General features: G+C 38.0%; 1 protein-coding gene across 1 annotated transcript in view; it reads right to left on the bottom strand.

Moving 5' to 3' along the window:
• IL18RAP (interleukin 18 receptor accessory protein) overlaps positions 1-9,560 on the bottom strand; it is a 30,271-nt gene extending 20,711 nt beyond the window's left edge. The window contains exons 1-3 of the mRNA XM_004031533.5: positions 9,449-9,560; positions 8,660-8,984; positions 8,381-8,564 (exon numbers count right to left, since the gene is read on the bottom strand). Coding sequence (XP_004031581.5) covers positions 8,381-8,564; positions 8,660-8,984; positions 9,449-9,518 — 579 coding nt within the window. The 5' untranslated portion in view covers positions 9,519-9,560. The remainder of the gene's footprint in view (positions 1-8,380; positions 8,565-8,659; positions 8,985-9,448) is intronic.
• Between the last annotated feature and the right edge of the window lie 10,028 nt (positions 9,561-19,588).

The following is a 19,588-nucleotide window of genomic DNA, read 5'->3' as shown; positions in this document are numbered from 1 at the left end:
AAAGTAGTTTAGGAAACTACAAGAAAATATGTATAACAATAAAATAAATTTTAAAAACAATTTTCAAAACAAAATGAAAAGTTTAATAGAGAAATAAAAAAAAAAGTTTTAAGTAGAAATCCTTCTCCCTGAAGTGTGGGTATTTGAAAAATTAAGAAATCCTACAGATAAAGAATATAATACCTGAACTATAATATCAACAGCAGATTTGATTAAGCAGAAGAAAGCATCCATGATATCAGAGATGACATTTGAAATTATCTAGTCAGAGGAGCAAAAAGAAAAAAGAATGAAAAGGCTTATGGAAATTATGGGACACCTTCAAGATTCACATATTAGGAATTTTGGAAGATGGAAGAAAAAAGAAGTCAGAAAGCATATTTAAGGGAATATCAGCTGAATATTTCCTAAATCTAGGGAAAGATGACATTCATGCATAGGAAACTCAGAAGTTGCCAATCAAATTCAACCCAAAAGGGGTTTACCAAGATACACCATAATCAAATTGTCAAAAATTCAAAGACAAAGAAAGAATATTGAAAGTAGCAAGAGATGAGAAACATATCATGTTCAAGAAAGTCCCAATATTGCTATCAGTGGATTTCTCAGTGGAAACGATATAGGCCAGGAGAGAGTGGGATGATATATTCAGTGTTGAAGGAAAAAAACCCAAACAAACTGCCAACCAAGCAAAGCTGTCCTTCAGAAATGAGAGGGAAATTAAACTTTCCAAGACAAACAAAAGCTAAAGGAGTTCATCACCACTTGGTCTACTTTTAAGAATTGCTAAAAGGAATTATTTAAACTGAAATGAATGCCTGCTAATTAATAACAAAAAATATGAAAGTAAAAAATTCAATGGTAATAGGTAATACATAGTCATATTCATAATTCATTAATAATGTAAGGTGGTATATAAAGCAATTTATCATTACTATGAAGGTTAATAGACAAAACTAATAAAAACAACCCTAGCTGTAATTAATCATCAAGAGACAGAAACTACAACAAACGTAAAATTTGACATCAAACCTATAAAAGGTAGGGGGGAGGAAATGAAAGTGTACTCGTTGTATATAAAGTTAAGTTTTTATTAGCTTAACTATCCTGTTATGAAGTGTTTTATGGAAGCCTCATAGTAACCACAAAACAAAAACGTGTAGTAGTTGCACAAAATATGAATATAAAAGATTCAAAGCATAGCACCAAAGAAAGCCATCAAGACACAAAGGAAGATACTAACAGAGAAAAAAGTAACAAAAAAACCTACAAAACACACAGAAAATAAGTTACAAAATGGCAACAGCATGTGCTTATCTACCAATAATTACCTTGAATGTAAATGGATTAATCAAACCATTTACAATATGTCTCCAATCAAAAGACATTTAAGAATTCAGCTATATGCTGCCTTCAAGAGATTTACTAATAAGGACACATATAGACTAGAAGGGAAAAAATGGACAAAGATATTCCATACAAACGAAAACCAAGAGAGAGCAGGGATAGCTCTATTTATATCAGACAAAATAGACTTTTGGTTAAAAAACTATAAAAAGAAACAAGAAAGATCATTGTATAATTATAAAGAGTCCATTCACTAAGAGGATATAACAATTGTAGATACATAGGCACCCAACATTAGAGCGCTTAAATATATAAGGCATTTATTAAATGAAGAAAGAGATAGACTGCAATACAATAATAGTAAGAAACTCAATACCTTAATTTCAACCATGGACAGCTCATTTAAACAGAAAATAAACTTCAAAAATTGGCCTTGAATTACGCTTTTAACCAAATGGACCTAACAGACATATACAGAACATTCTATCCAACAGCAGCAGAAAACACATCCTTCTCAAGTACACATAGAATATTTTCCAGGAAGGATACATTCAGCTACAAGATAAGTCTTAACAACTTTAAGAAAATTGAAATCATATCAAGTGTCTTTTGGGCTACAAAGGCATAAAGGTAGAAATCTAAAAACAGAAAATATCTTGGAAAATATGCACATATGCAGAAATGAAACAAAGTGCTCCTAAACAACCAATGGGATAAAGAAGAAATAAAAAGGAAGTTAAAAAATAAATTGAGAAAAACAAGTTAAAACACAGTGTACTAAAATATGTGGGATGCAGTGAAAGCAGTCCTAAGGGAAATTTATAGCAATGAATGTCTGCATTGAAACACAGGAAAGATTTCAAATAAGCGATCTAATGATACACAGAAAGATGTTAGAAAAAGGGTAATAAATGAAGCCCAAAGTTTGCAGAAGAAAGAAAATAACAAAGATAAAAGCAGAAATAAATGAAACAGAGATTAGAAAAACAATAGGAAAAAATGAATAAAACTAAGAGTTGGTTTACTGAAAAAACTAAAAACAAAATCAACAAACTCTTAGCTAGACTAAGAAAAAAGAGAACACTCAAATAGATAAAATCAGGAATGAAAGAGCAGACATTACAACCAATACCACAAAAATACAAAGGATTATAAGAAACTACTACGAACAATTATATGCCAATAAAATGAATAACCTAAAAGACCCCATCAAAAAGTGGGCGAAGGACATGAACAGACATTTCTCAAAAGAAGACATTTATGCAGCCAAAAAACACATGAAAAAATGCTCACCATCACTGGCCATCAGAGAAATGCAAATCAAAACCACTATGAGATACCGTCTCACACCAGTTAGAATGGCAATCATTAAAAAGTCAGGAAACAACAGGTGCTGGAGAGGATGTGGAGAAATAGGAACACTTTTACACTGTTGGTGGGACTGTAAACTAGCTCAACCATTGTGGAAGTCAGTGTGGCGATTCCTCAGGGATCTAGAACTAGAAATACCATTTGACCCAGCCATCCCATTACTGGGTATATACCCAAAGGACTATAAATCATGCTGCTATAAAGACACATGCACACGTATGTTTATTGCGGCATTATTCACAATAGCAAAGACTTGGAACCAACCCAAATGTCCAACAATGATAGACTGGATTAAGAAAATGTGGCACATATACACCATGGAATACTATGCAGCCATAAAAAATGATGAGTTTATGTCTTTTGTAGGGACACGGATGAAACTGGAAATCATCATTCTCAGTAAACTATCGCAAGAACAAAAAACCAAACACTGCATATTCTCACTCATAGGTGGGAATTGAACAATGAGATCACACGGACACAGGAAGGGGAATATCACACTCTGGGGACTGTGGTGGGGTGGGGGGAAGGGGCAGGGATAGCACTGGGAGATACACCTAATGCTAGATGACAAGTTAGTGGGTGCAGCACACCAGCATGGCACATGTATACATATGTAACTAACCTGCACAATGTGCACATGTACCCTAAAACTTAAAGTATAATAAAAAAAAATCACCAAGCAAAAAAAAAAAAGAAAAGAAATCAAAACATAAAAGAAAAAAAAAATGAATAACCTAAAACAAACAGATATATTCCTAGACACATACAACCTACCAAGATTGGATCATAAAGAAACAGAAAATCTAAACAGACCAATAATGAATAAGGAGACTGAATCAGCAATAAAACTTCCAAGCTAATTTTATGAATCAAGCATCACTCTGATACCAAAGCCAGAAAAGGCCAGTACAAGAAAATTGCAGGCCAGTATCTCTGAAAAATACAGATGCAAAAATCCACAACAAAATATTAGCAAACCAAATTCAACCATACATTAAAAGAATCATTCACCATGATCAAGTGGGATTTATCCCTGGGGTGCAAGGATGTTTCAATATACATGAATCAATAAATATGATAGACTACATTAATAAAATGAAAGATAAAAACTGTATGATGATCTCAATCGATGCAGAAATATCATTTGACAAAATTTAACACCCTTCATGATAAAAACCCTCAACCAATTAAGTATAGAGGGACTGTACCTCAATACAATAAAGGCCATATATGACAAACCCATAGCTATACTCAACTGTGAAAAGTTGAAATCTTTTCCTCTAAGAACAGATTAACAAAACAAGAATGTGCACTCTTACTACCTCTTTTCATCATAGTACTGGAAGTCCTAGCCACAGCAATTAGGCAAGAGAAACAAATAAAAAGCATTTTAGTAGAAAAACAAGTAAAATTGCCTTTATTTGTTGGTGACATGATCTCATTTATAGAAAACTCTAAAGACTCCACCAAAAAACTGTTAGAAGTGATAAATGAATTCAGTAAAATTGCAGGACGTAAAATCAACATATAAAAATTAGTAGTGTTTCCCTGTACTGAAAATGAACTGTCTGCAGAAAAGGAAATTAAGTAAACAAGCCCACTTACCATAGGAACTAACATAGTAAAATAGTTGGGTATAAATTTAACCAAGAAGGTAAAGGACCTATATACTGAAAATTATAAAATAAAAACTAACAAAAGGAATGGAAGAAAACACAAATAAATATGAAGGTATTCTGTGTCCATGGATTGGAAGAATTAATATTGAGAAAATGTCCTTACTACTCAAAGTGATCTACACATTCAATGCAAACCCTATCAAAATGTCGTTATTTTTTACAGAAATACAAAAAACTACCCTTAAATTCATATGGAACCACAAAAGACCCCAAATAACCAAAACAATCTTGAGCAAAAAGAACAAAGCTAGATGGTTCACACTCCCTGATTTCAAAATATATTGCAAAGCCATTTAAATCAAAACAGCATGATACTGGCATAAAAACAGACACATCAACAAATGGAATATGACAGAAAGCCCAGAAAGAAATCCAGACATTTATGGTCAATAGATTCAAAAAAAAAAAAAAAGATGCCAAGAACACACAATGGGGAAAGGATTATCTCTCCAATAAATGGTGTTAGGAAAACCGGCTATCTACAGGGAGAAGAATGAAATTGTATCTCATAGCACATACAACCCATCAATTCAAAATGGGTTAAAGAATGAAATAGAAGACCTAAAGTTGTAAAACTTCTAAAAGAAAACATAGAGGGAAAGCTCTACAGCACTGTTATGGGCAAATATTTTTTTGAATATGACCCTGAAAGCACAGGCAACGAAAACAAAAATAGACAATTGATATAGCATAAAACTAAAAAGCTTCTGTGTAGCAAAGGAAACAACCCACCAAATGGGGAAAATATTTACAAGCCATATATCTGATAAGGAGTTAATGTGAAGAATATATAAGGAACTCAAACACTGCATTAGCAAGAAAGCAAATAGCCCATTTTAAAAATAGGCAAGAGACCTGAAAAGATATTTCTCAAAAGAAAGGATGCAAATGGCCAACAACTATATGAAAAAATGCTGAGTATCACTAATCATCATAGAAATACAAATTGAAACCACAATGACATATCACCTCACACTTGTTAGAGTGGCTTTTATCAAAAAAATTAATCTGTTGTACATTGTTGGTAGAAATGTAAATTAGTACAGCCATTAAGAGAAACTCTATGAAGGCTCATCAGAAAAACTAAAAATAGAGCTACCATATGATTCAGCAATCCCACTTTTGGGTACATATCCAAAGAGATTGAAATCAATATGGCAAAGGGTTAACTACGCTCCTATGCTTACTGCGGCACTATTCACAATAGCCAAGATATGGAATCAACCTTAGTGTCCATCAACAGAGGAATGGACAAAGAAAATGTGGTACATGTACACAAAGAAATACTATTCAGCCTTTACAAAAGGAAATTCAATCATGTGGGACAACACGAATAAACTTGGAAGCTACACTGAGTGAAATAAGCCAGGCACAGAAAGACAAATGCTGCAAGAGCTCACTCATATATAGAACTTTAAAAAGTTGAACTCATAGAAGTAGAGAGTAGAATGATGATTATGGAGGCTTGATTGGTGGGGAGAAGAGGGTGAATGGGGAGATACTGGTCAAAGAGTACAAAGTTTCAGATAGATGGGAGGAGTAAGTTTTCAGGCATATTTCACAGCAGGATAACTATAGCCAATAATATTGTATTGCACATTTCAAAATAACTAAGAGAGTAAGTTTCAAATGTCTGTCCACAAAAAAAGTAAGCAAGGTGATGTATGTGTTAATTAGCTTGAGTTAATCACTCCACATTGTATACATATATCAAAACATCACATCAATACTTTTTTTTGTATGTGGTATGAGATACAATTTCATTCTTCTCCCTGTAGATAACCAGTTTTCCTAACACCAATTATTGGAGACGTAATCCTTTCCCCATTGTGTGTTCTTGGCATCTTTTTAAAAAATCTATTGACCATTAAATGTACTGTATATATTTAATCTATTGTAAATGTATACAATTATGATTTGTTAATTAAAAATAATTTTAAAATAAAGAAGTTAAAAAAAAATTTTAAACAATCTGCAAGCCTGTTTTTAATTCGCCAATTAAAAATATTGTGGAATGCTCCAGAGACTCCAAGCCCAGGGATTTATTTCAGTTGTATACTCTGTATATCTGGTGGGTGTATCCCTGGTCAGCAGTTTTATTTGAATTCAATAAAGCCATGTTTTCATTCTCTCAGCCAGTGTCAGCTTCATCTATTCAGAGATGGGTCGTAGGTATGACCTACCTACCACCTGAGAACCTGGGGGTTAGCATGAAGGAAAAAGGCATTAGGTGTTTTTTCCCGCCTAATGCCATCACTTCTAGTGATGTACTACTGCCATAAGGCCTGTGATTTCCAGGTTACTATGTGCCTTTATATGCATGTGTATGTGTGAGTGCACACACACATATCTGTAATTCACAAAACCAGGACCTGTCCAAATCTGTATCAGAGGTACAATTTTCATAACAGCCATTGTTCACCTATTCTTAGGGTGGCTGCCTGTTCACCATTAAACACATGTTGACGTTTGCAGTCAAAGCCCCAGGGAAGTGAAACAAAGCTTCCTTTTGTGAATGTCATACAGTTTCAGGGTTTAGTTTATAAAAGCAATATTTGCAGAAAGCTGGCAACTATTATGCAACTTGTGCTCACCTGAAAAGTAAAAATTCATAGCTTTCACTTCAGGTGTATGATCATTGAAAAGCCAAACACATTTTCATCCGAAATAACGGGGATAAGACTGCTTTACAGGCCTGAGAACAGCCCACCAAGACAACAAGACAGCTGCCATCCTGGATGACAGATACTTTGAACCAAAGGAAGTTTTGTTCTTGAGAGAGAACTGAAAATAATGAACAAAACTATTGGCTCTTCTTACTAACCTCATTTTAAAGGTTATGAAATGAGTGTTTCTGAAATTAGGGTTTTATTGAGACCAGCATTCTTTCAGTGTCATATAAAAACACAAATGTGAGACCATACCCCATGCCGTTCGTCCACCCTGTATATTTATTTCTGTAAAGGATGTGATAACATCTGTCTTCCTATTAGCCTGGAGTCTCAGGAATCAAGTAGGGAAATGTTTCCTCTTACCATGGTAACTGTATCCCCAGGAGACTCTCATTCTTAAAATTTGGGGTGCATTAAACCATTAGATTACTCATCTTTCTGACTTTAATCAGTAGCAATTTAGAATGATATTTTTATATTAACAAACACATATATTATGAGGTTGAATACAAAATTCTACATAATTTCGAAGACAAAGTATTGGACTTCAAATAGTTATTGCAATTGTAGGAAGCGATTTAGATTCTATTCCTGGATTCCACCACCCAAGAGTCAACTGACAGGGGGCTCTGTTGGAGGAGATGGTTAGGCAGCATTTCATCATCTGCTAGCACTTGGAAACACTATCAAACACGATGGAAACATGAAGTGCTTTTGTTATGGGAGTTCACGTACATGTGGTTCATAGCTAAAAGTCATTGTGAAACTTGCTCTTGTTCCCTTTTTCTCTTTGCACTGTACTCCTTTCCACCATCTCACCTGTGCAAGACATCTGTCACTCAGGCCCACCTTGGATTTGTCCTAACTGTCCTCCAAGAGCTGTCTTTTTGGGAATGTATTTCAGGCTCCTGTATCTTTCACAAACCCTTCAAGACTTACGTGTTGAGTGCTCCCTTCCCCTTTGCAATGCCTGTTGCTTTCCTAAGACAGTGAAAATGAGTGAACCTATCTTCCTACATTAGCAGATGTTAGTAGGTCTATGTCTAACCTCATGTGAAATATACTTGAATTTTAGAAGTTTCTCTGGTGTTGATCAAAAGGATGCCTCTGATAATTAGTATATCAAGCTCTGTGGCTTCCCAGGGAACATGATTATTTTAGAAAGTCAGATCTCCTGCAGAGGCACAGGGCCAGTTTTTGAGAAGCTGTATACCTCAGATTCTCAAACACGCTTTTCCATGAAAAGCCCATGAAGAAGATACCATAAAAACAATGCTCTTATATTAATTTTAGAGAATTCACTCTTACCTTGTACCAGGTTACCTCTGGACTTTGTGCATCACTTTGGCAGCTGAGACTGGGGCAAGAAATAGATCCAGTGCTCCCAAGAAGTAGGTCTTGCTTATGTGATGCGAAATACTCACAGGATGCATTTGTCTGGGGCTTAACTTCTAAAATCATCTTGACACAACAGGCTACATCACAGGGGCTCCTAGGAAATTAACAAGATCCTGTGAACATAGATATTTTGTCTAGATAATAGAGGATTTGGAAATGTTTTCAGATAGAAATGTATTTGGAACATACTTAATCATCTTGGGTCTACAAATATATGACCCAGAATTATTCACCCCTGGGGTCAAAAAGTGAAGGGTACATTTGTCCTGAATGATGTGAGGATAGCTTTTCCTAATGTCCTCTAATGGATCTCCATTCGAAGGTTGTCGGTACCATTGGACATCAGATAGGTCGTTACTACCCGTGAAGGGCAGGTGCTCAGGGACTTGTTTTGGTGAGGGTCGATTTCTGTGGCAGAAATGTGATTTCTGTGGCTCTGGTAAATCACAAAATAAGATAAATTCCTCTTCACTCCTTGTAGAATATGTCCAAAGGAGTTTTTTTGTGGAACAACCTGAAAACCATAATAAACAAAACCACATGGAAACACATTAGAAAATGGAATTCTAGCTTATATTTACATCTAGTACTTGATTTAACAAGAGATCAAGCTTCCTGGTGTGTCTTTCTTCTTCACTGTCCATTTTGTAGGGGAAAGGAAGTGCCTGTTCTAATTCCCTCCCAGTGGACTCCAGCATACCAGCAGCAGCCCTGGTTTCCTGGAGAAGATGGTAGAACTCTGGCTCATCCCTCGTCAGCTGATCTCACTGAACACTGAAATACAGTAACAGCGTACCTCGACAATGCTTGGTATCAGCTGAAAGCTGTTCACCCCAATAATTCTCCTCTCAGTCCCTTTTTAATAGTAGGATGGAAAAGTTTGTGTTAATATATGACACTGCTGATATATCAGGTTATCCATCACTTTACGTTTGACCACAGACTCACAGTGCTAACATGAAAAGTGAAAACCCCTACCTGAAATATTAAATCCTTTAATTCGCTCTCCTGCAACAAGCCAAAGAAATATCCAGCCCAAACAGAGCATTGTTCTCCCGTGTTCCTGTCATCACTCCAATAACTTCATTCCATTGCCAGAGTAGAGTGTTTTGAGATTCAGAACTCTGCCCTGAGTATCCCCTTCATTTCTGTAAATCAAGAAATGGGAAATGAAGAAGTCAGAACCAGTGAACAAAGTGCAACTCACACAGGAAGCTTTGAAAGGGCAGGTCCTACCCAAACCGGCCTTCACTTGCCTATAACTTACGTGAGTATTTCCAATGGTGTGTAGCAACCTTTTCACTTGTGTCATTTCTTACAAATCATCTCAAGCTCCCGATATCCCTAGGCTCTATGCAGTGTGTTCTTTTAATGCCATTTTTCCCCTCATTAATTTTTTTCTTTGATATGCCCACCTAGCATGTATATTTCCATGAGTAATTTGAAAAGAGTTATGTTTAACTTTTCCTGAAAAAATGACCCAAGTTGAATAAAACTGTCAGATTTTTCACGGTTAGGGAAGCTAGAGATATAGCTCCTATTTATAAAATTTGAGAATGTTTGCATATACTAGTCTATTCTATTAGAGAATAGAGGCCACCTGCCTCTCCCTGCCCCACATGCAAGAGGAAAAGTTGTCACTGGATGGCATCACTATCAGCTCTCAAATATGAAAGGGGGAGCAGGTCCCCTCCAGAGAATCAGATCTGGGCTGTGTCCAAAGGACTTGAGTCCCCTCTCTTGATAAGGCAGTCATGGGACCTTTCAAACCACTTACTTGAAATATCTTGGGGATCCAGCTGGAGCATTCGCAGGGCAGAGGGGTGGGGAGGCATATGGCTCAGAGCAGGGTCTCGGTTTCAGCAGCTGGAGGGAGCCTGGGGCATCTGTAACAAGCCTGGAGTGTTTCTGTTGCCCCATAGGGGAGGGCAGATGAACTTCCCTGAGGAACCTCAACCTTTAAGAGTAGGCCAGGGCTAATGGAAAATAAAGAATGACAAACCTAAAAGGAATGCAAGGAGCAGAGCAGAGAGACCACCTTGGAAATCCAGACAGAGAAAGCTTGGAGGAGAGACTAGACATCAGTTTCAGAAGCTGCAGAGGAGTTGGGCATGAGAAGGACTGAAAAGTGTCCACCAAACAGTCTTGGTTTGGCCACCAAAAGCTCAGCATGTGCAGCTGGGGTGAGATAATGGAGTGCTTCAGGGTGGAGAGAGAGGAGTAGAGGGAATGTGGGAAGCGGGGAAGAACCACGCCTCCTAGAGTCTGCATGATGCAGGAAGACAGGAGGAAGTGTTTGCTCATTTCTGGAGATGAGAGGGCCTTGGGTAGGATTCCACTGCGAGGGGAGTGCGTCAGCAGGTCAGTGAGGACAAATACAAGTGAGAGTGAGGAGAGGGTGCATGGACTGCTTTCTCCCAGGAAGCCAGAAGAAGTGGGGTCCCTGATACCATGGAGAGATTAATCTTGGACAAGAGGCAGGTAGAACCATGCAGGTGAAAAGGAAAGTCTGCCCAGACCACTTTGTCCAGGTGGAGCCAGAAAGTACAGGAAAGTACAGGATGCTACCACCTGGCTGCTGATGCTGACCTGGCTGTCTGCTGAGAGCAAGGCATGTTCATGGAAGAAAGTAAGGGGGTTCTGTGCAATGTGCCTTGCAGAATATCAGGGATAGGTGTTAAGGTCACTGCATTATCCCCATTGCTGACAACTGACAGCTCTTCTTACAAGGACTGCAATCAAGGAACAAGGCAGGACCAGCAATGGCCTTTAAAGATGTGGTCTCCCTACTTGCCTTTCCCTTGTCCACAAAGTCTCCGAAAGAACAGTCCTCCAACTCCACCACCAGACACATCTTCCTAAGCAGCAAGCCTGGGCATTTCATTTCCATGCCCAAAACGTCACCGGCTCCCGCCACCCATGTGATGAAGCACAGATTCCAGAGCACCATGGACAAACGCTGTAGCGTTTGGCTCTCTCATGTCTTCCCTGATTTCTTCCTCAGAGAGCCGTTTCCTGACCACCTGGATAAAGAAGCGCCTCTCTCCCTTCTTGCCATCAACCATCTCTCTTGCTACTCATTTTAAATGACTTGTGTCTTAGCACATATTATTGTCTGAAAATATCTTATTCCTAAAACTTCTCCCCAACTAGAATATAAGTTCCATCCCAGCAGGAACTGAGTTTGTCTTTCTGAGTCCTGCAGCCTCTCTGCAGGAATAGTGCCTAGCTGATAACAGGAGCTCAGTAATGACTTGTTCAGGATTTAACCATGCTGCAGTAGATCAGTTGTTCCTTACACCTTGTCCTTACACTAGATTAGGAGCTCCTGAAGAGCAGAGATCCCATTTCAGAAATCATATATCCTGATCCTAGGAGAGTGCCAAATGAATAATTAGTAATAAATTCTGTGTTCTGAAAAAATGATAAACACTTCCAGAGCCATCAGAACAAACACATAGCAATCTATTATGGTGATTCACATACTGTGTGGCTCCAGTTAAGTCACTTAGGCTCTTTTTGGACCTCGGCTTTCTTACCTGCAAAATAAAATGTCTGGACTGTATCAGTAGTTCCTCCACCTTAGAATGAGGGAATCAGAATTTCTGATGTTTAAGTCGGGATATTTGTAATTTTAAAAAAAGCTCCCTGACTTGTAAATCATAAGATCAGATGGTTGCTAAGATCATCCCAGCTCTACCATCCCACAATTTATGTCTAAATGTCCAAGCCTGTAGCAAATTAGTTACCACGATGCCCAGCAGTCTCCAGCACTCAGGAATTTCCGCCAACCTTGAGATGACAGATACTGCCTACTGATGCACCCACCCACCAACTGGCCTCAGACCTCCAGCTGCCTGGGGCTGATTGCAGGCTGCAGCTTTCACTCTGGGACAGTGTTTCTCAAATCATCTTGATTATAAGAATCACCCGAAACACTTATTACAAATGCAGATTTTTGGGCTTCCTGAGGACTTATTAAATCAGATTCTCAAGGAGAAGAACAATGGAACCTACATTATAAACAAGTGTCAGAGCCACCATGCTCATCTGGGAGACATTTTTGGGAAACCCTGCTCAGGGATAAGCATAGAGCTTGGGAAGGTGGGTTAGTGCTGAGTTACAGCAGCTGTTGCCAGCATTATAGGCAACTGACCAACATGAGCCCAAGACCATTCTGGAAGTCTCATTTATGTGGGACAACACACCCACACTGTGTGGCTTGCTTGTTAATATCTACCTTTTGAAGGCCGTCTAATGTCTAAGTGATGTCTTCCATGCTGCCATCACTAAAAAGCTTCACTGAATCGGAAGGAGCCACCAAAATGCAGAGTACATCATTTACTGAGCACTGGGCAACTTAAGCCAAAGCAAGCTTCAGACTCTGCTTATGGGAATAAAATAATGTGGCACTCATTTACTTTCTGTAAAGTGAAGCAGGGTGCTGTCCTTCTCATATTACAGATGGACAACCAAGGCTCACTTTGCTTGGAATGGCAGTGCCCATTCTCAATGATAATCACATACCTGGTAAGTATTAGAAGGGGGATTCATATCCAGGTGTAGAGGGTCTCAAAGCTTCTGATTTCCCCATCACCATATGTTGTCCTTCACAGAAGGAATTGAGAGCCCAACAACGCTGGGAGAATCTACAGAATCGCTTCTTTAACTATTTTCCAGATGCGTTTTTTGAGAATCACATATGTTTTTTCAGAGGATGAAGATTTCCCTTTCAGTTGGTCAAGGCTACACCTTCATCTGTCTCTGGCAGAAATAATGAACTAAACTTTACCCACAAAACTTTTTGGTGAGAAACGGGGGAGAGAGAGGAAAGTGCTGGAGAAAGCAGTGTCAACAGGGATCTGAGACCCAGGGAGAGAAATGTCACCATCAAAGGCAGACTTAAACTACTTTACACAGAGAACACCTGCAGACAGAGATTTGGTCTTGTGTAATAGCGACAGTATTTAATTCAACTAATATCATTATGATTCTCAGATGCTCCGTGGTGGCTTTAGACCCCATTGTCTAGGGATAACAGAAAATGAAGCTGTAGTACCTGCCATCAAAGATGTTACAGTTAAGTTTAAATGGGCATTCAAATTTGGCAAATATCTTGAATCTCTCTGCTCTTAGCCCTTCCTGTAAAATGCTCAAAGCACTTTAAACGGGTTTATTTTATAACCATCAGTTTTTTTAAGTGAAGACTCTGTATATATGGAGATGTAAATTTTGTTAGTAAATAACCCATTTTGTTATTCTAAAATATTTCTTGAAAAGTAATTGTATTAGCAACTCATTTTTTAAATTATTTAAGCTATTCTCCCAACTTATGTTTTCTGGTTAGGAAATCTAGTAAAAAAAAAAGAAGTACTGCTCTCTTACCTTTATTTCCTGCTCTTAAGACATAAAAAAAAGAGGAAGGAACTTCAAGTCCTTATTTCAGTAACTGCCAGCTTTTGTATCTGAAGGAAAATATGTGAAAATATCCATTTTCAAAGGGTTCTACTATATTTCTTCCTATCCAGAGAGATACCTGGAGAAGACACAGTAGCCATGTTACTCACACCAGCTCAAAAATAAAGGGTTATAACTGGAGGAAAAAGGAAAACCTTATTTTGTAAATGACCATGGACATTGTGAAATGGATGGTCATACAGAGGAAAATCAAATAAACTACCTCTTTCAGTAGGAAGTGCTCTGAAGAAGAAGCATCTCAAACTCTTCTCTGACCAACCTCCTTGACGAGATAAAGTTTGTGGTTGGGTTTAGTTGAAAGAGTAAGCTGGTTTCCTTTACAGGAATTTCCTGTAAAGAATATTAACTCTCAACTCAATTTCTCAACTGTGGGTTTTGGTTTTCTTCTTGTAAAACTAACCTCCAAAAGTGTGACCTTTGAGATAAACACTAAAGCCTATTTTGTGATTAACTTTCTAATTTTGAAAAAGAAAAATTATGTCTCCAACACCAATTTTATAAAGCAATAACTTATTAATACATAAAGGAAAATACATTTAAAGTCTAAAGTTACTTGAGTTTTTTTGTTCCTATTGAGAGATAGTTTCAGAATATAACATATAATTGAAAACTCCATTGTTCCTTTGATAGAGCAACTGAAACCATTTAATACTTCAAATACTCTGAGACCACAATAGTTGTAATGAGTTTTGTCTAGAAACCATCTTGGTTAAGTCTAGATGACATCCTCCGTCAAGAGTCTAGTATTCTAATAAAGGTAAAGCTGGCACAGCTGAGCACATCAACGCTCCAGGCTGCTTCTACACATATGTAGAGAATAACATGAAATACAAATGAAAACTAAATTTACTTTGGTATGAAAGCAAAATAAGTGTTTACCTGAGGTGAGGGTAGGAGGATACAAGAAGAATTAGTAACTGCAGACAGGAAGGAGCCCCAAAAATGTATCCACCACTGGTCATGAGTCTACCTAGGATTCCAAGAGGATGTGAGGGTTTGTTCCAAGCCTATTCCAAGAGTGGTAACAAGGAGCAGTGAAACAGACACGCCAGGCATGTGATGCTTCAGGTTTACAATGTCATGTGGCAACAGGCCCAGTAGTAAGAACAAGGGCAGGAGACCCGGGAAGTTTTGGAGAAATGAGGTTGAATGAATGAAAAAGGCTAATAATAAGGTGTTGTTTTTGGTAAGTGTTCAATAACCATTGAATGGAACTATATTCAAGTGAATTGGGGTGTGGAAGCTGTCCTTGTGAAGTTTCAGAGATCTTGATGCAGACCTCAAAACTCAATCTAAAGTTATTGTATAAGCCATGCTTGCATTGCTATAAAGAAATATCCGAGACTGGGTAATTTCTAAGAAAACTGGTTTAATTGGCTCATGGTTCTGCAGGCCGCACAGAAAGCAGAGTGGCATCTTTTCCTGGGGAAGCCTTAGGAAGCTTCCAATCATGGCAGAAGGCAAAAGGAGAGCAGTCACATCACATGGTGAAAGCAGGTGCGAGACACGGGTGGATGCAACACACTTTTAAACTACCAGATCTCACTCACTATCATGTGGACAACACCAAAGGGATGGTGCTAAACCATCATGAGAAACCTGACCCCACCATCAGATCACCTCCCACCACGCCCCACCTCCAACATTGGAAATTACAATTTAACGTGAGATTTGTTCAGGAACTAATATACAAACTATTTCAGTTATTTAGTTGTCTCCTAAAGTGAATTTGATCACTTTAATAGAGTTTGAACAGGGCTTACAGGAGATGGAAAGTCTTGCTGTAGACATTGTGGAGCTAGTCTCTAAAAATGGCTGCCATCAATTCTTCCACCAACTCCTCACCTTTTCCCATTTACTTCCATGTGCATTTTGTTTCTCACATCAAGAGATAAAATGTGTTTTCTCTGTCTTTGAATCTAGGCTGGCTTTATGGTTCGCTTTTGATGAAAAGAACACAGTGGAAGTGACACTGTTGCTAGTTGCAGACCAGTTTTTAAAAGATCTTCAGCTTCCAATTCCTCTTTTGGGAGCCAGACACCAGGTAACAAGCCCAAATATCCTGAGATCACCTTACTGTAAAGAAGCCTAAGCTAGGCAGGTTGTGAGAACAGGAGAGAAAGAGATGCTAGGCCAAGCCCCAGCTGTTCTAACCCACCCAGCTTCAAGTCTGTGAGTGAATACCTACAGCAGATGTGATGTGGAGAAGAACAACAGCTCAGCTGAGCCCAACCCAGATTGCAGCATTGTGAAAAATAATACGTTGTTAAGTTTAAGTCACTATGTTAGGTTTAAGTCAATAAATTTTGGGGTAGTTTGTTAGACAGCAATAGATGATGGAAAAATATATTACCATATTACCATTGGCCAAATGAGTTCTATTTCACTTGAGATAAATTCCTGGATGAAATGGAAATGAGTCAATTTGGTGAATTTATGTTTCAAATTATGTTGTGCATACCTATTATTTTCTCAGAAATACGGTTCAAGGAGAAATAAAACACTTTTTTGACTTCCAACTATTCATATTTTTGAGAGAGAAATAATTATAGTGTATAGTCATGAATCTAATCCAAGAAACATATACTATCCATCTTCTACCTGCAAGATCTTTTGCTGGTCGACCTAAGAACAAGCTGTGTCATAATTAATATAAGTAAAGACTTTATTCGGGCAGAGCTTGAGGATCACATTGTGGGACCATAGATTCAAGTTGTTCTGAATATATTCTCTGACTAGCAGCAGTTACAAGTAGATTTTTAAAGGAAAATAAGAGGCAGTTTCTAAGTTGTTTAGCAAGAATTACATTAAAATAAAACAAGCTATTGATTGGCTATCCATGTTGTCTGTCTCATGATGTTCGAGAACCTGAAGATAATGAATGAGGTAGCTAGTCAGAAACAAAATGACTTTAAACAATTGCCCTAGGCATGAGTGCAATGGGGGGTGAGAGGTGGGGAGCATGACTGAAGTCACGTACTCATATCTCTCTGGGCCTAATAAATTTTGCATACCTCAGGTAGCTCACACTACTCTGAGCTATTTTTCTTCTCTCTTTTCTCCCCACTTTGATCAAAAATCTTCCCATGGAAGCACTGATGATCAAACTCTGCTTAGGTTAGAATAATAGGCATCCTTCATCCCTTGGCATCCCAAGGAAGGCCCATTCCTAGATAGATCCCAGTCAAGTGATTTATATAACTTCCATTGCTTGTTGAATTATCTCTAGTTTTTGAAGTTTTATGCTTTTGTTTGTCTTGGAAGAAGTACAGCAATGAGAGATATGTGGTGAAACCTATTTCACTGGGGATTCAATCCAAATTTTAGGAAAATAATAAAAACTCAAAAACAATTAATGGTCAGGGCTGCGATCTAATAACAGGTATGCTATAATCTTCCTTGGAAACATAATTTTACTCTCTCCAGTTTCCCATTTCTACCAAAGATAAATCTTACTAGGATCAATTTACTTGTAAAATAAGATATAGTATTATACTTGGTCTGATTATTTACATAAAGTGCAATAAGAATCATGATTAGACCTATAGGCTGTTTTAAGGTGGCTTTGCTGGAACTTTCACAGGGCATTTTGGATTACACTTTTAAAAGCCTCGAGGTTAGGAAGCCAAGCCAAGAATTTGCCACCAGAATGTACCTGTGATACCTGTACAAATTGGGTAAATTCCTCTCTTCTTGAGGTTCCAACATGTCTTGAGGACCCTAGAGCTGTCAGAAAATGGCATTCTTTACTTACTGCAAAATTAGAAATCTTAAAAAGGAACCATGTAGATAAGTTACTATGCCATCCTTTTCAAGAGGCTTTTGATCGGTTCTATAAAGTCAATTTCAATTCTTCAAAGCAGTCTGGTTATATCTGAAAATATGCCATTCCAGTCAAAGCCTTGGTAAAATAATCAGTGTCTCCAATTGTGTCCTGTTACAGAAAACAGATTCTTATTAAACTTATGCAAATAACTACATTCCCAATAAAATAAAAATACTCACATATAGTTTCCAAATTTTGGAGAAATCAGGTGGAGAGAGAGGCAAATGCTTCAATTTTACTCACAAAGATCTATTTTACCCAATGGCTATAATCTACAAATAGCTGAAAAGAATTTTTTTCATGACTCTGGCAAACAAAATATAAAAAGAATCAGCAATGCTTCAAAAAAACATCTTAAAAATCATTTCAGCCCTCTATCACTTCAGTCCCATGTCATTAACTTTTCTTGTGCTTGAGGTTGGGCTAGCAATCTTCATGAATGCATCAGTTTATTAGAGTTCTGAGTGTTTTTACACAGTCCAATCATATAATATCTAAAGTAATCAGAAACCTGTATTCAAGAGTACTTGTCAAGGTACAATTTCAAGAATCTCCTTGGAGAAAAAGCAAATTTTGGACTATAGCTGATTATAAACCATTTTTTGAGAAGAATCAAAGTAAGACAACAAATGTCTGTGGATGACAAAGGACTTAGTACTCTAAGTCTTTAGCCATGGCTAAAGATGCAAGTGACAAGGAAATTGGGTTATTTCTGTGGCAGACAACATTTTAACATAACAATCATAATTATGTCTGACAATGTATATAAAGACATATCAGAATTTTACAAATTTCACATGATTTTGGAGCACATATTAATAATATATCCACACCAATGACGCAGGATTTTTGCTCCTTAGCTCAGCTAGGTCTGGGTTTTTCTCTCAAAACCAGGAAGAAATATGCACTCAGGCATCAAAGAGTGAGTGGAGTAGAATTTATTAAGTGAAAGGAAGGCTCTCAGCAGACAGGGACCCTGAAAAGCAGGTTTCCGGCTGCCCCCTTCACAGCTGAATACCAGGGCATAAGGTGTGAATTCCTGGCAGCTCCACCCCGTCTTTCCAATGCACATGTGGGCACTTAGACTGACTTGCTCCATATTGATTTATTTTCCTTACTGCACATGTGTTAAGGGATGGGATTTTCCACTGTAGGCATGTTTAGGCAAGCCTCCTGTGCAAGTTCCCTTATCTGCACAAAACAACTGATGTAAGTGCTTATGGGGTGGGTCGCCGGTTCTCTGGGGACCCTTCTCTTACTATCTGCCTAAGGCAAGCTGGCTAACTCCTTTCATTACCCCCTCCAGGAGGAGACCCCAACTGCTATTGGAGAAAGTGGATAATGACTGTTCTTAACTGCTTCCTGCTGACAGGGTGTGCAGTTCTGGGAAAGCTGAATTAGGGCTCCTCCTAAGTATGGTTTAAGGGTCCCTGGAAGAATAGCACATCCATGCATGGATTCATTTGCATCATCGTTTGAAGTTCAATGGCCTCTAAATGAGAATAAACAATTTGGGTTATTAGCAGACATATATAAAAATGAAACAAGGGGGGAAGGACAGCTCAAAAATCCCAAGGCTGCCAACATGCCCAGATAACTGATGGCTACAGCTATGCCTGCTAAGATTTGGGTGCATGGTGCTTTGCTTTGGTTAGCTCCCTTGGTCTTATTTTCCCCAAAAAAAAAAAAAGAACCCTCTGGGTTCACCTGGCAGGATTTGCAAGATAATTGCTCAGAATTAAAATATTGATCCAGATTTTTACTTTACCCATCCCTTTTGTTTCTTCTGATCTGCAGCCAGAGATCACTGGTTG

This window comes from Gorilla gorilla, chromosome 12 (genome assembly GCF_029281585.2).
Source record: "Gorilla gorilla gorilla isolate KB3781 chromosome 12, NHGRI_mGorGor1-v2.1_pri, whole genome shotgun sequence".
Classification (NCBI taxonomy): Eukaryota; Metazoa; Chordata; class Mammalia; order Primates; family Hominidae; genus Gorilla; species Gorilla gorilla.
Note: the sequence above shows the minus strand (reverse complement) of the source record. Positions and strands in the feature narration are given on the sequence as shown.